At 41.1% G+C, this 17,743-nt stretch overlaps 1 protein-coding gene across 2 annotated transcripts in view; it reads right to left on the minus strand.

Annotated features, from left to right (window-relative positions):
• Positions 1 to 15,485, minus strand: part of ZBTB11 (zinc finger and BTB domain containing 11) — a 32,688-nt gene extending 17,203 nt beyond the window's left edge. The window contains exons 1-3 of one of the 2 annotated variants that reach the window (XM_024759220.1): positions 14,582 to 15,485; positions 8,149 to 8,384; positions 7,288 to 7,519 (exon numbers count right to left, since the gene is read on the minus strand). In XM_024759220.1, coding sequence (XP_024614988.1) covers positions 7,288 to 7,519; positions 8,149 to 8,384; positions 14,582 to 14,891 — 778 coding nt within the window. In that variant the 5' untranslated portion in view covers positions 14,892 to 15,485. Of the gene's footprint in view, positions 1 to 7,287; positions 7,520 to 8,148; positions 8,385 to 14,176; positions 14,260 to 14,581 lie in introns of those variants that run through there. The other variant, XM_024759221.1, reaches the window with a different exon arrangement.
• Positions 15,486 to 17,743: the final 2,258 nt, after the last annotated feature.

Consider the following 17,743-nt stretch of genomic DNA (forward strand, 5'->3'; position numbering starts at 1 on the left):
TGTGTATGTGTATGCTTCTGTGTGAGATTTTGTCTGTATAGCTTTACTTTCACCATTTGTCCTAGGGTCCTATCGACCAGTTTTTTCTTTGTTTTTCTACTTAAAATATTTTTTTAAAATAATTTTTTATTTTAATAACTTTATTTTATTTTACCTTACTTTATTTTCTTTTATCCTTCCTTCCTTCCTTCCTCTCTTTCTCTTTCTTTCTTTCTACTTTTTCTCCCTTTTATTCTGAGCCATGTGGATGAAAGGCTCTTGGTGCTGCAGCCAGAAGTCAGTGCTGTGCCTCTGAGGTGGGAGAGCCAACTTCAGGACACTGGTCCACAAGGGACCTCCCAGCTCCATGTAATATCAAACGGCAAAGATCTCCCAGAGATCTTCATCTCAACACCAATACCCAGCTTCACTCAACGACCAGCAAACGACAGTGCTGGACACCCTATGCCAAACAACTAGCAAGACAGGAACACAACCACACCCATTAGTAGAGAGGCTGCCTAAAATCATAGTAAGTCCACAAACACCCCAAAACACACCACAAGTCGTGGACCTGCCCACCAGAGAGACAAGATCCAGCCTCATCCACCAAAACACAGGCACTAGTCACCTCCACCAGGAAGCCTACACAACCAACTGAACCAACCTTAGCCACTGTGGACAGACATCAAAAACAACGGGAACTACGAAACTGTAGCCTGCAAAAAGGAGACCGCACAGTAAGATAAGAAAATGAGAAGACAGAAAAACACACAGTAGATGAAGGAGCAAGATAAAAACGCACCAGACCTAACAAATGAAGACAAAATAGGCAGTCTACCTGAAAAAGAATTCAGAATAATGATAGTAAAGATGATCCAAAATCTTGGAAATAGAATAGAGAAAATACAAGAAACATATCACTTTGTTATAAAGTAGAAACGAACACACCATTGTAAAGCAATTATACTCCAATAAAGATGTAAAAAAAAAAAAAGTTTACAAATGGGAATTCCTCGGCGGTCCAGTGGTTATGACTCTGTGCTTTCACTGCTAAGGACCGCTGCTGGTTCAATCTCTGGTCAGGGAACTAAGATCCCGCAAGCCATGCTGTGCCACCACCCCGCCCACCACCAAAAAGTCTACAAACAACAATTGCTGAAGAGGTGTGGAGAAAAGGGAACCCTCTTACACTGGTGGTGAGAATGTAAATTGGTGCAGCCAGTATGGAAAATAGTATGGAGTTTCCTCAAAAAACTAAAAATAGAGTTGCCATATGATCCAGCAATCCCACTCCTGGGCATATATCCAGACAAAACTATAATTCAAAAAGATACATGCACCCCTATGATCACAGCAGCACTATTTACAATAGCCAAGACATGGAAACAATCTAAATGTTCACTGACAGATGAATGGATAAAGATGTGGTACATATATACACAATGGAATATTACTCAGCCATAAAAAAGAATGAAATAATGCCATTTGCTGCAACATGGATGGACCTAGAGATTATCATACTAAGTGAAGTAAGTCAAACAGAAAAAGACAATACCATATGATATCAGTTTTATGTGGAATCTAAAATATGACACAAATGAACTTGTGTATGAAACAGAAAGACTCACAGACATAGAGAACAGACTTGTAGTTGCCAACAGGGAGGGGGAGTGGTGGAGGGATGGAGTGGGAGTTTGGGGTTAGCGGATGCAAACTATTATATATAGAATGGATAACAGCAAAGTCCTACTGTATAGCACAGGGAACTATATTCAATATCCAGTAATAAACCATAATGGAAAAAATTAAGAAAGAATGTATAGGGGCCTTCTCTGGTGGCGCAGTGGTTGAGAGTCCGCCTGCCGATGCAGAGGACACAGGTTTGTGCCCCGGTCCGGGAAGATTCCACATGCTGTGGAGCGGCTGGGCCCATGAGCCATGGCCGCTGAGCCTGCGCGTCTGGAGCCTGTGCTCCGCAGCGGGAGAGGCCACAACAGTGAGAGACCCGCGTACAGAAAAAAAAAAGAAAGAATGTATGTATATGTATAACTGAATCACTTTGCTATACAGCAGAAATTAACACAACATTGTAAACCAACTCTACTTCAATAAAGAAAAATTCGGTTATCAGGCAAAAATATTGGGTTTTTGTTTATCAAGGTACAGTGTACATACAGTATTACATAACTTCCAGGTATACAACATAGTGTTCCACAATTTTTAAAGGTTATGCTCCATTTATAGTTACTGTAAAATATTGGCTATATTTTCTGTCCTGTATAATATATCCTTGTAGTCAGGTGTTCTTTAAGAGTAGTGTTGAGGGACTTCCCTGGTGGCACAGTGGTTAAGAACCCGCCTGCCAATGCAGGGGACACGGGTTCAAGCCCTGATCCAGGAAGATCCCAAATGCTGTGGAGCAACTAAGCCTGTGTGCCACAACTACTGAGCCTGTGCTCTAGAGCCCATGTGCCACAACTACTGAGCCCGCGTGCCAAAGCTACTGAAGACTGTGTGCCTAGAGCCTGTGCTCCACGACAAGAGAAGCCACTGCAATGAGAACCCGCGCACCGCAACAAAGAGTAGCCCCTGCTCGCTGCAACTAGAGAAAGCCCATGCGCAGCAACAGACCCAACACAGCCAAAATAGATAAATTAAATAAATAAAAATTTTAAAAAAGTAGTGTTGAGCAGGCACCACTGATTGACTGCTATTGACTAGATTATTTTATAACTCTAAAAATTAATTTACAGAAAAGTAATTGCAAATGCAAATGAAATGTGAAAGATTAAGAAGCTTTTTCTATCAGGGTAGGAAAGATAACTCCAAAACTTACAGTTCATTTCTCTATAGAGTATTAACCAATCTGTTAGCAAACTCATTTTGAGCAAATTCATTCCTCTGGTTGAAAGACAATATATACAATTCTTTTCTTCAGAATTCTATTAGAAACAGTTTTATCATCTTACTGGTTTCCTAAATTAATCATATAAAACCTTGTACTATAGTATTTGCATAAGTTAGGTTTTTAACATTTAAAAAATTATGCTTTGGCATAGGGCTTAGGAAAGTTTTTCTGTAAAGAGCAAGATAAGCACATATTTTAGGTTTTGTGGGTCACTAATTTATGTAGCAACTATTCAATTCTGCCCTTGTAAGCTCAAAAGCAGCCACAGACAATATATAAATACATGGGTGTGGCTGTCTCCCAATAAAACTTTATTTACAAAAGCAGGCAGTGGGCCACCCTACAAGCTATAGTCTGCCAACTTTTTTTTTAAAAAGTCAGTAAACCTCTAGTAAAAAAAATTCAGAAATGAGAGAGAAGGCAGAAGGAATGAAAGAGACAAATCTACAGTCACTGGAGGCATTTAGAAGAGAATATTAAAAATTTTGTGCTGGAATTCCTTGGCAGTCCAGTGGTTAGGACTCTGCGCTTTCACTGCCGAGGGTCCAGGTTCAGTCAGTGGTCGGGGAACTAAGATCCCACAGGCTGCGTGGCACCACCACCAACAACAACAAAAATTGTGCCAAGAAACTTGAAAATTTAGATGAAATGGACATATTATGGCAAAACTTTCTATAAATTACTCAAGATGAAATAGAAAACCTAAAGAATTCCCTAACCATTAAACTTGTCGAATTAGTACCTAAAAATCTTCCCCCAAAAGTCCAGTCAATTTTAGCCATCATTCTACCAAAAATTCAAGAAACAAATAATTCTAATCTCATAGTAACTACTTCAGTGCATGTAAAAAATTGGAGGGAATACACAATCTATAAGACTAAACCAACTCTGATATCAAAACATGACAGAAACAGTGTGAAAAAGGAAAATTACTCATGAATACACTTGGAAACAGTCTAACAATATTAGCATTCTAAACCAAACACAGCAGTTTGTACAAAAGATGATATATTATGACTAAACTGGATTTATCTCAGGAATGAAAAATTGAGTTAACATTAGTAAACCAATGTAATTTCCCACATTAATGAAAAAAATAAAGATGGTCTCAACGGATACAGAAAAAGTATGTGGTAAGTCCACACCTATTTCAGAGGGAATTTCCTTAATGTTAAAGGGGGTAAAGGGTTATCTACTTAAAACATTCACCAAATAATATACTTCATGGTTAAAAAAGAAAAAAAAGCATTCCCATGTCTTTCTTTACCATGGGAATAAATGAACCCTCTATCACTACCTCTATTTAACTGCTGGGGTTCTTTTGAAGTCCTAGACAGCACTGTAAAGCGAGAAGAAAAAAGTTCAAAATATAAGGACTGGAAAGGTAGGGAAAAAAAACATTACTATTAGCAGATAATATATTAATGTATTCAATATTTGTTTTATATGGAAAATCTCAAAGAGTATATAAATGTCTGAATGCCTAGTAGTCATTCAGACATTTATCTATAGATTCTTTGTTGATTCTATATACAGTACTACTGTATATAGAATCAAGTTACCAAAAATAAATCAGAAATAATTTTAAGAAAACAAATTATAATAGTATCAAAAAGTATAAACTACCTTAGAATAATCTAACAAAAGATGTGTGAGACTTTTATGAAAAAACCCCTAAAACTTTATTAATTCGATGTAATCCCTAACAAAATACATTTTTCTTCTTTTTATGGAAGCAGACAAGCTGCTTTAATAGTTTATATGGAATAGCAAAGAGTTATGAATAACTAAGACCCACCTGAATAATTAAGGTGGGAGACTTTCATTATTATAAAGCTAAGGTCATTAAGACCAAGCAATAATAGTGTGAGAAGAGACAACCAATAGACTGGAAAAAAGCTTATAATCAGTACCAAACATGTGAAAATGTGTTTTTTAAGAGAATTTGCATGGCTGATGGGTAGGAAGAGAAGGGAGTTTTCACTAAATGGTTCTGAAACAAAATGGGAAAAAATGAAATCAAACACCTATCTCACACCATCAAAAAAAAAATTCCAAATAGATTAAATGTTAAATATGAAAGGAAAACTATAAGGCAGTATATGAAAATATCTTTACGACTGAGTAGGGAAGAATTTTTTTTAAAGCATAAACAACATAAAGGAAAACACTGATGAATTCAACAACCATTAAACTAGGTAATTAGAAAACAGATGTCATTTATCATTGCTTTTTTATACATTACACATATTTTATAATTAGTCTACTAAATATTTAAAAATCAAACGAAATTTTTGACAATGTCTACTTCACCTGCTATTGGTTTACACCATATTTGCTGAACAATATATAAAAATAAGCATATGGAATGAAGAATAAATGAGATATTTTGTTGGAATAATAGAATGCTGTGCTGCAGTTATTTGGGGGCAGACATTTCATTTGCTATTATAAGCTGCTGAGAAACTGGAAAAGAGCAACACACTCTTCTTTCTGCTTCAGATGCATAAAAGATGCATGAGGGGGCTTCCCTGGTGGCGCAGTGGTTGAGAGTCCGCCTGCCGATGCAGGGGACACAGGTTCGTGCCCCAGTCCGGGAAGATCCCACGTGCTGCGGAGCGGCTGGGCCCGTGAGCCATGGCCGCTGAGCCTGCACGTCCGGAGCCTGTGCTCCGCAGTGGGAGAGGCCCGCATACAGACATTACACATATTTTATAATTAGTCTACTAAATATTTAAAAATCAAACGAAATTTTTGACAATGTCTACTTCACCTGCTATTGGTTTACACCATATTTGCTGAACAATATATAAAAATAAGCATATGGAATGAAGAATAAATGAGATATTTTGTTGGAATAATAGAATGCTGTGCTGCAGTTATTTGGGGGCAGACATTTCATTTGCTATTATAAGCTGCTGAGAAACTGGAAAAGAGCAACACACTCTTCTTTCTGCTTCAGATGCATAAAAGATGCATGAGGGGGCTTCCCTGGTGGCGCAGTGGTTGAGAGTCCGCCTGCCGATGCAGGGGACACAGGTTCGTGCCCCAGTCCGGGAAGATCCCACGTGCTGCGGAGCGGCTGGGCCCGTGAGCCATGGCCGCTGAGCCTGCACGTCCGGAGCCTGTGCTCCGCAGTGGGAGAGGCCCGCATACAGCAAAAAAAAAAAAAAAGATGGTGCAGTGGTTGAGAGTCCGCCTGCTGATGCAGGGGACGCGGGTTTGTGCCCGGTCTGGGAAGATCCCACCTGCCGCGGAGCGGCTGGGCCTGAGGCCACAACAGTGAGAGGCCCACATACCGCCAAAAAAAAAGATGCATGAAAGATAAGGAAAAAATTCCAAAGCTAACACATCAAGACTACACTTGTGATAGGTTTTATTATTCAGATGGCCCAGAATAAGATGTATTTTCTCCTCTGAGTCACCAAAGTAAATATCACGAATCTAGGATGTAATGCAACTCTGTGCTCTGTAAAAGTTTTTGTTCACCACTGTATTCCCATAGCCCAGGCCAGTTCCTTGCAAACAATGGATGCTTCAGAAATATTTTTTAGTAATTTAGTAATACAGCTACTGTTAAGGAAAAATATATGAATTTGTCTTTCCAGAAAAGGTGAGTTTTAACAAGTATAAGGTAGAAAAGGATCAGTGGTTAACTAGGTAAGTATTTATATATCTGGATAAAGTCATTTTTTTGTTTAAGAAAGGGGAAATGACATTTCACACAGTGGTGTCAGTAATTCAAGAATTACAGCAAATTAATATTATGAGGAAATGTATAAATAAGGTTACCTATTTTAATGCTTCCTAAATTGTCATTTGTTGACTCCTAAGCCAATACATAAATTCTAGTGAGGCCAAAAGAAAGTCAAATTCTTCATTTAATAATAATAACAACAACAGCAGCAGCCCCAAAGAAACGAAAAAACCACACCTGGAATTCTGATTATTCTATATTGACAATTTGATTATCGAATCTAATGAATGACGATTATTAATCTTAAAAAATGAAAAACAACAGACCTACATAAGTGCTCTACAATTTCATGTTGTACAACATAAGATTCAGGCAGTCAATTTTAAAGTAATATATTTACTTACTGTAATAACACTGGTGCAATTATGGATTTCTCTCAAACTGTTTTTAACAGTGTAAATCCCAGAAATTCTACTACGGCTACAATCACCTCCGCTAACGCACAGTGATAGGAAATGACAGCCTTTTCATAACTCTATCCTGGAAACCCTACTAAAAGGAAGGACCTTACAGTTCAGCTTAGTCTGTTTCTGTAAGTGGGCTTCTCTCACTTGAGCATAAAACCTGAGTTTGTAAGATATACACACCCCTCTTCCAGTATACTTATTAACAAAAAACAAGAATATCAGAAAATTCTTACCAGAAAGATCCACCACTGCCTCATGACTGGAAACAGCTCCTTTCTCAATAAAAAGATCTCGAAAATATTCACTATTAGCTGACAGAACAGATTTATGAGCTTTGTACTCTTCTCCTTCAATTAACAAAGTAACATCACAGAACTGGTTAGAGAGTCTCTGTTCATTCAGCTGTTTTAAGACAGCCTGACAATGTTTTGGAGAAGAACGTTTCACCACTCCTTTGGTGTCAACCTATCAAAATAAGTTTGAGACCAAGAGTTGCATTACATATCATCTGTATTTTTACCCTTAACAGAATTTAAAACAAGACACATTATTCCCTTGTAAAAGATTCCACTAATATGAAGAAATAACCTGATATTCTTTATTACCTATGTATTTCAATAAAAAGATACGTTGTTCTCACTATCTTCTGCTATGTTCATTCTACTTGACCCAATGAAAATCTGCATCTCACTTCTTGCTGCCTCCTCTTATTAGTCAGAAATTTATTTGATGATATAAGAAACTAATGCAGGCAAAAAACAAAGACCTAGTCAGCTTAATTTTACCTTGCTGCATGACCCAGAGACTGCTTCCAGAAATGTATTCTGTCTACCTGTACCAATATACTATTAAAAAGAAGAGAGGAGGAGTAATTAACAACAAACCAACAAGTTACATTCCGATGAGAAGAAACAACAGGAATACTTATGATTAAGGAAGAGGCAGTATTAGCAAACTTTTAGGGCACATAACAACATGACAATGACAGTGCCAAAAGGGAAGCAGTTTTAGTGGTTTAAGAAAAAATTCAGTTAAGACTATAAATACTAACACACTAGTTACCAATGTTAAGCTGAATGGAAAGTTCCACTTACAAATACAAGTTCATGTTTGGATACTGGCTTCTTTTTTGCAGGCTTGGAAGCTGTAGTTGGAGGTGAAGTAAAGTTGCTCAGGTCATCCTCTGATTCATTACTTTCTTCTCCAGATTCAAGGTCTAGTCCCAATTCTTCCAACATTTCTGAAGTATCTGATATAGGACGGGATCGATCTAGTTTCTCCTGGCATTTGCTACACTGTTTAATGTAATCTTTGACTTGCTTTAATATACCTACAATGAAACAAAAATTAACTAGTTAAATTTAATACTGCTCTCATGTGAAAACTGAAGATTATACTGTTCATTATTTAATCTGTGTATACTAATGGATATTCAAGTGCATGTATACAGACACACACATGCCCATAAAGTATGTAGAGTGAGTTATTTAGAATTTAAGATACATTTTTTTTCAAAGATATGTTATAATGACAATTTGTCTCCATGCCGAAGTAGACTGTTTTGTTGTTCACTCTTAGTTATTCATTTACTCACTGTACGATTATGTAGTACCATCCATCTCCATGTGAGTTTCAACTCACTCATGCAATAGGAACTATATGAAATTGCCAATATTCAACTGTTTTTGACCTTCATAAACAGTAATATAATAACGTGGTTCACGCTAATAAACTAGCATCAGGCTTCACCACGCAATTAGCTTTGACCAATGGAATATGAATGAATATGATGGATGCCATGTGTCACTAGAAGCTTTAAGAAGCAATGTTTCCCATCGGTTCCCTGACTTATGTCCCCTCTGTCAAAGAGCAGCATGTTCCAGGTGGATACTGCCCTTTAGCCTGAAATGTAGATGAAAACAACAGGTGGAGCCAATCTGCAACCTGAAAAGGACCACAACCAAAACTTGTAATGAGTGTAAAATATATCTCTTGTGTTTGAAAGCTATGAGCTTTTAGAGTTTTATTAAATAACAGTATATGCAATCTATCAAAAGTTGATTATACACGAGCCACTCATAAAACCCTACTTTGAATTTCAACTTTCTTTTTTTTTTTTCTTTTTTGGGGTACGCGGGCCTCTCACTGTTGCGCCCTCCCCCGTTGCGGAGCGCAGGCTCAGCGGCCATGGTTCACGGGCCCAGCCGCTCCGCGGCACGTGGGATCTTCCCGGACCGGGGCATGAACCTGTGTCCCCTGCATCGTCAGGCGGACTCTCAACCACTGCGCCACCAGGGAAGCCCCTTGACTTTCAACTCAACATGTTGGGATGGGGTAGGAAGCAGGGAGGAACACTTAACACACACTCCCCCCTCTCCATCATACTTGTAAGGGAGGACCAATTAATTCCCATTCTACAGACAAGGAGAATGAAGCCCTAAGAGGTAACCTGTCCAAAGTCACACCTAGTAAACTGCATAAGTGGGCCTCCAGAAGTCATGTGACTTTCAGGATACTATGCTACTTACCCAGGAACACATTTATCCATCCCTGTGACAGAAACTTCTTCCCCCACAATCCCCAAGTAAAATGCCAATGAAAAGGCTGTTAATTAGCTAAAATGATACAGACGTATATAGAAGATTCCTGAAAAGAGTTTCAAGATGATAAATTATACCAAATTACTTGCACTTCAACCTTCAGATAGTATTTAAGCAATATTTCTCAAATTGTATTATATCCCATACTTACTAAAAGAAGTACACACTGGACTAATAAATTCGGAAAATTATATTCTCGGGACTTCCCTGGTGGTGCAGTGGTTAAGAATCCGCCTGCCAATGCAGGGGACACAGGTTCAAGCCCTGGTCCGGGAAGATCCCACATGCCGCGGAGCAACTAAGCCCATGCGCCACAACTACTGAGCCCGTGTGCTGCAACTACTGAAGTCCGTGTGCCTACAGCCCTTGCTCCTCAACAAGAGAAGCCACTGCAATGAGAAGCCCACTCACCGCAACGAACAGTAGCCCCCGCTCGCTGCAACTAGAGAAAGCCCGTGCACAGCAACGAAGACCCAACGCAGCCAAAAATAAAAAAATAAATAAATTTATAGAAAAAAAGATATTAATGTATGACAGTCAATCAACTGTCTGAAAAAATCATCCTATCATATTTTAGGAGTCCTTTAACTCTAGTGTTAGTGTTTTGATGGGATGCATCTTAAATCTAGCTTTACAGATTCATGAACCTGACCTCTTTAGCTTGCCCAGAGCTGATTAAGCTGAAAGAATCTGACTCAAATTAATCACTGAAAAGACATAAATGTGTAAAGATAGTTAACTTACTATTTTAAGAGTGGGTAATTACCACAAGGGGTAGAAATTACTTTATGCAGGAAAATTTGAATCCACTGACTAGCTTTGTGACCATGTCCAAGTCACCTAACCTCTCTGTGCCAAAATGGGGATAAGAGCACTTACCTTCACAGCATGCTATAATGATAAAATGTTAATATTTATAAATCACTTTGAACAATGTCTGAGACAAGGTAACTACTACGTAAGCGTTAAATGATGCTCAATGGTCAACCTCCATAAAAACGTCCACATAGGTGACTTCTCTGGTGGCACAGTGGTTAAGAACCCACCTGCCAGTGCAGGGGACACAGGTTCAAGCCCTGGTCCAGGAAGATCCCACATGCTGCGGAGCAACTAAACCCATGTGCTACAACTACTGAGCCCACGTGCCACAACTACTGAAGCCTGCACGCCTAGAGCCTGTGCTCCGCAACAAGAGAAGCTACCACAATGAGAAGCCTGTGCACTGAAACCAAAAGAAGCCCCCACTCACCGCAACTAGAGAAAGCGCACCGCAGCAACGAAGACCCAATGCAGCCCCTCCCCCGAAAAAGAAAGTCCACATAAAATACCAAATTAGCATTAAGAGGTTCTTTACTGAGCATAGACTTAGTGGGTAAACAACCTCTGATAAAACAACTCGAGGAACAGATTCTCACTCTAGAGCAGCGTTTCCCAACCTCAGCAGTGTTGACATTTTGGGCCAGATGATTCTTTTTGTGGGGCAGGGAGGGGTGGGTAGGTTGTCCTGTCCTGTGCACTGTGGAATGTTTAGGAGCATTCCTGACTTCTACCTAACCAGACGTCAAGAGCAGCCCCTCAAACACCACCACCAGTTATGACAACCAGTATTGTCTCCAGACATAGTCAGATGTTCCCTGGGAGGCAAAACTGTCCGGGATTGAGAACCTCTACTCCGGAGATCTGCCAAACTGAACAATTTGCTCCTGTTAGCTGTTCAAGAACCTCCCTCCCTCCCTATCAGTGATGAGGCCCAGAGAACTGTGGCTCCTATTTCTATTTCTGCACACATATTAGTCATTCAGATTTTTTTTTTCAGAGGTTACAAAGTGATCAGTTATAGCTGTATTAACATAGATCCAGTTCTTGCTGGGTTTTCAGAAATTACACCCTCCTCTTCTAGATTAGATAATGTCAGCATCAATTTATCCCCATAAAACAAATCAGTTCTTAGGGTAGGAACCTCTGCAGGTGGCTAATTTAACCTATTACATAATTTTCGTAGTTTAATCTTTTTTCCTACTAATTTAATTTTCTCTTCACATTTTGCATTAATTGTAGATCCCCGTAAGTCAGCATTTGACTGAGGCAGGGGAGAGTCATTTATTTTGAAACTCCAGCATATAACTACAATACAGGATAAAATAAGGGGTTGAGAGGGTGAGACTATCTACTAACATTTTACGTTCTGAAATAAATTTGCTGTATGTCAACTTTAGGCACTGAGCCAGTTTTTCACTGTGCTCAAACAAGTGAAGTTGCTACAAACTTGCTTGATTACCAGGATATAATGGCATTGCTTATGATGGCAACATTCTAGAAAAAGCAGCATAAATAATAAATCCCAGTAAACTACCCCTGACTTTGGAATCGTTTTTTTCTTGGCATCTACACTGATTAGATCTTATTAATTCCCAGATAAACATCTACAGGGCTTTGGAGTATGTTTGTTATAAAAAGGGTCCATTTGTAGTGTATGACACATTAAAAACTGATAGTTAAAAATGTTTTATCAGCTATCAGTTCCAGGTCCAAGAATGTTTATTTTTCTGTCTATGCAGCGTTGTTAATTTTTTTTTTTCTCTTCCTTTTGGCGGTCCCAAGCAGCATGCGGGATCTTGGTTCCCCAACCAGGGATCGAACCTACGCCCCTTGCTGTGGAAGCGTGGAGTCCTAACCACTGAACCACCAGGGAAGTCCCCAGTGTTGATAATTTTAATAGGCCTATAACAAACAAGTAAAATGAGCAAAGTGTTAATGTAATAAACATCAAAATGAGTAGCTAATAATCAAGGGGAAACTTCTCTGATGCTTACTGACTATGAATTCTCATTTTAAATGAAAAAATATTAAAATAATAAAAATAATGATATAAAATAGTATCATAAACCCATTACATATTAACAAAAATAGCATTTATATGAAAAATACTATTTACCAAAACATAAAAAAATTAGTGAGAAAAGTGTGCTACTTTACATTTTTGCAAGTCTTTTTAATGCGTGGTTTAACAGAAGACAGATTATCATATATGCATTCAATCTATTGCCATATTATCACGTCATGTAGCCTCTGGAAAACGCCATTGTATACTTGTGATACAATAAGTAAAAAGGCAAATAATGCCTTAGTATTATTATGAATATAATTTTGACTTTGGGGATTCTCTGAAAGGATCTCAGGGCCTCCCTGTTCAGGGGTTTAGTACCAAATTTAGAGAACAGCTGTTCTGGACATTTAAGGACTTCAAAAGTCTACTTATCCACAAACGTATCTCTCATTAAAAAAAATAAACATCAACACAGTCTTTTTAAGACACTGCACACTAAAACAAAAATCAAACAAACAAAATACTGGATTAGATTATCACTCACAAATAATCAATTTAGGGAAGGAAAATTCTGAACACTAAGCCCATTTAGCACCATATAATAGTCATTAAGAAAAGTTTGAAATCCCAAAGGTCAGCTCCTGGTGCTTTTAGTTTTTCCATCTGTAAAACAGAGACATAAATGTTTCCATCTTACAAGGTTTGTTGAAGATTAAATACTATGTAAAAATAAATTAAGTGCTCAGCACTATGCCTGCATGTAAAAGCTTGATCCGTGTTATCTTTAACTATAACTATCGTTTTAACATGTCATAAAATATTAAACCTGAGACATTTGTTCAACAAAACTATGTCTGACCAAATCAATCCTAACAAAATGCAGCGATTACTCCATATTACCCTTCAGTCATGTCGCTATAGGAATTTAAGTCAGATATTGGTTTAAAATATAAAATAAGGAAAAGCTTTTAAGAAGAATACAGAGAGCTGGACTGTTTTTGAAAACACGAAATAATTATTTAAGATGCAAAAAGACCTGTCCAGAAATGTTCATATTCAGTACTCTAACTTCCTTACTCACAGATTAAGTTCCATAAGTTAATTTCTGCAGAACCATACGGAATCGTTCCTGACGAAACCTCTTCTATAGGCCTGCAAACTTTTACTAATTATAAACGAACGGTTTGAATATTCATCAACTTTTTGGAGAGTGAGGACGGTAAAAAACAAAAACAAAAACCCGAAGGACCCTTTCTCTCCTTCCCTAACCTGGTTCCCAAGGAGTCAAACTTTAAAGCCACACTCCCGGACCATAACAGTCCCAGAAACCTCATCTTTTCTGGGTATGCATAGTGCCTCACAGTGTCCAAATCGCTCTTCACTACAGCAAACGGAAGAATATTAAAATACCCAGAATTGAGAGTACCTGCTTTTAAAATTCTTGTCCTAAAAACTAGGCTCAAATGACTGTTTCCACACAGTCACTCGAAATCACTTCTGCACACAACCGTATGATTCCTTATTCACGCCGCAGTAGCACAAAGAGGAACCCCGGCAAGCGGATCAGCAAAAGCTCAAACCCGCTGGCCAACACCCTAGCGGAACGCACTGCAGAAAGCGGCCGGGCTCTGGCCGGACTGCTCCGCTCCCAAACCGTCCGCACAAACAGGATTTTTAAACGCACACACACAGCACCTGCAACGGCCGCCCAAGAGCGTCCGCAAAGGGAAGAAGCCACCACCTCCCGCGCCGCCGAAGGAGGCGGGCCCAGCGCACCCCGCGCGTCCCGGCCCCTCCCCGCGGCTGGGCCGGCCCCCGGGGAAGCCCCCTTCGCCCCACCCCGGGCCAGGGCCCGCCCCCAGCTTCCCCGGCCTCCTTCCTGTGGGAAGTGCGGCTCCTTTCGCGTCCCCCACCCTCTCGGCTCCACCTGGCAGCTGCTCCGCCGCCGGGCACGGGCTAGGCTGGGCCCGCGAGCGGCGTCCGGGAGGAGGGTTGCCGGACCCTCACACTCGCGGGTGCCCAGACAGGCCCGCCTCTGGTTGCGGGCCTTTTCTGGAAGCAAGCCGCCCGCCCTCCCCCTTACCGCGGGCGAGGTCTTACCTCGCCACCAGTACGTCTTGGACAAGTCGTGCCAGGTCTGATGCTGGGTGTGGTGAGTGCCGCCCGGGCCCAGGTGCGCAGCCTCGATAAGCCCCCGGCGCCGGTCGGGCTGCAGCACCACCTCCAGCTCGGCGAAGGTCTTGCGGTGCCGCTGCCTCCGCTGGTAATAGAGCGTTCCGTCGCGCACCACGTAGCAGGCGGCCGCCTTACGGATTTTACGCTTGACATTACCCTCGGTGCCCGGCGCGTACGGCTCGCACTCGTTCGTCAGGTAGCGCAGGATGGCCTGGTAGCTTTCCTCGCTTGACATCGCTGACGGCGGCTCCCCGAGGGCGCCTGTCAGTGGCAAGGGAGGAAGACAGCGCACTAGTTCCGGGCGGATGCAACAGCAGTGGCGGCACTGTAGGGAGGACTCGCTATGTCTGTGGTGAGTGCTCTTCGAGGGCGCCCGCACCGTGGAGGGAGAACTGACGAGTTGGTAACCAAGAGGAACTGCACTTCTCCAGCGCGCGGGATCCGCTGGCGACTGACAAAATGGCTGCTGCACCACCGGAAGTGACGCAAATCAAGGGCAGTGGGTGAGGGGGCTAAGCCCTGATTGGAGCGCAATGGCTTTCTGGCTTGATCTAGCCGACCAAGTGACGTTAGGACTGCGGACGGACATTTTGGTAGCGGGTAGGCCCTTCCTGGGAAATCGAAGTGGTTTTGAGCAGACATCTTAAGTCCTGGCAGTTTCCCTTTTTGTTTTTCCCTTCTTTCCCAGGATCTGAGCACGTGTAGGAGGCGGTGGTGGGCAGTTGTTAATCCCGTCGGAGATACCCCAAGGTGTAAAGGAGTCTTTTTGACCCCGCCTACGTTTTGAGACACCCGAGAACATAAAAGCAACAGCTTTTGAGGCCCCTACTATAATATTAGCCGCTGGATGTAGGACCAAAGAAAGCCCTTTCACATGGAAATGTAGCTTCCAGTTAAGTGTTATAAAATCTAAATCCCTCCGTGATAGGAGTTAATGTAATTTCTAAGCGACTGCTGGTTCCTAACTACCCATGGAATAGTCATTTTTCTGGAATGATCAGCTTATGTATTGACGATTTTTTACCTATGAAGGTAGTCATGTTGGCAAGGAGTGAGGAAGATCAGCTAGCAGTGTTTTCTTACAGCTTTATTTGCATATATTTTTACATAAACTTAGGGGAAAAAATTCTCCATTTTACACCCAACATATACTGAATGCACAAAAGGCCGAGGCGGCTCAGACTGCGCGGTGCTTTATTGGAGCCTGAAAACTCTGGGCCAACCCTCTCCTCTCCCAGCCTAGAGTCTGCAGTCACTGAGTGAGGTGACCCTTTGGAGATAGGTGTGGACAGATGGTGAAAACAGTGGGCTCAAAAAGCAGGATGCGGGACTTCCCTAGTGGTGCAGTGGTTAAGAATCCGTACTTCCAATGCAGGGGATCCGGGTTCTATCCCTGGCCAGGGAACTAGATCCCGCACGCAAACTAAGAGTTTGCATGCCACAACGGAGGAGCCCACGAACCGCAACTAAGACCCAGCGCAACCTAAATAAATGAAATAATTAAAACAACAAAAAAAAAGCGGGATGCACTCAGTCCCCCGGCACTTGGGGGTGGGGATTGCAGGAATTTCCAAACGGCCCGGTTGTTTGAGGCAGTTGAACATTCTAGCTGTAGGTACATGAGCTCCCAGGCCCTGAGGAAAGATAGAACTACCAGGCCTTAGGGCCACTCATTCCACAGACTACAGCTGGGTGAGGGAGGAATTAGAAGATGGAGACACACCCCTGCTCCCAAGGGGTGGGGCACCCAGAATGGATTTCCAAATCCACCCTCCAAGGGATGTATATGTGCTGGGCCAGCACCACCAGTTTTGCTGTGAAATAGACTTCCTTTAAAACTAAATGTAATGTGGGACTTTCCTGGTGGTCCAGTGGTAAGAATCCACTTTGCAGTGCAGGGGATGCGGATTCGATCCCTGGTCAGGGAACTAAGATCCCACATGCCGCAAGGCAACTAAGCCTGCATGCCACAACGACTGAGCTCGCCCACCTCAGCTAGAGCCTGCCTGCCCAAACTAGAGTCCATGCACTCTGGAGCCTGCGCATAACTAGATTAGAGAAAACCCACCACCACAACTAAGAGCCCACGTGCCGCAACTAAGACCCGATGCAGCCAAAAAATAATAAAAATTAAAAATAAACCTTTAAAGAAAACTAACACATTAAAAAAAAACTAAATGTAAGTAGATTAAAATTTTAAGTAAAGAAGTTGTGGACATGGCTAAGAGAAGCTAAGTTAGTCGAAATCCCTCCACACCCAAATCAGTTTCTATCAAAACACACCCCGTGAAAACACTGAGAAGCCCACTGAAACTTGGGATTCTCTTCTGTGCCTTTGGGCCAATAGAGAAATGTTTTAGTAAAATGTTTTTTACGCGTGGTCCAGTGGTCTTCCCGAGAAAAGCTAAACTTGCTGTCCTGTGAGAACAAGTATTTAGTGTTTATACTGTCCTGAGCTGCAAGCTGTTCAGGACTCAAAGGTAATCAGAATGGGCAGTTCCATTTTAAGGCATTTAGACGAAAAAAGCAGTGCTTTTAAGGGGACATTTTATTGTGTTCAGAAGAACGAACATGTAGCTCTGCATTCACGTTGGGTATTTTGACTGGCTTTTAAGCTTTCTCTGTTCACAGCTGCATGACCTCTTTTTTCATATATTTTTAAAAAATCACAATAAAAAGGGTTTTTTTCCAAACAAAATCTAAGCAAATGCCAGCCAACCAGCTTACCTTGTATATGTATATTTACTTTACACACCTTTTCAGTTTTCAAGTCCTCCAAAGACTGTTTTATCCCCAACACTAGACCAATGCCTGAATTTAACAAGCACCAGATATAATCATTAATTCCATCACCCTGGATAGAATGGAGGTGAGGGGCAGTGTTGATGTATTTTACCTTCACATACTATTCCTATGTATAAAAAGCATGTTTCTCAAGAGGATGTACCTTGTTTATCGTTTCCTTGCAACTTAGCACAGTGTGGTACGTAAGATGATCTGCTTTTTGAAGAAGTGCAAGCCAATTTTTTTTTTAATTTTTAATTTATTTATGGCTGTGTTGGGTCTTCATTTCTGTGCAAGGGCTTT

The sequence above is a fragment of the Neophocaena asiaeorientalis genome, unplaced genomic scaffold (genome assembly GCF_003031525.2).
Source record: "Neophocaena asiaeorientalis asiaeorientalis breed wild unplaced genomic scaffold, Neophocaena_asiaeorientalis_V1.1 scaffold197, whole genome shotgun sequence".
Lineage (NCBI taxonomy): Eukaryota > Metazoa > Chordata > Mammalia > Artiodactyla > Phocoenidae > Neophocaena > Neophocaena asiaeorientalis.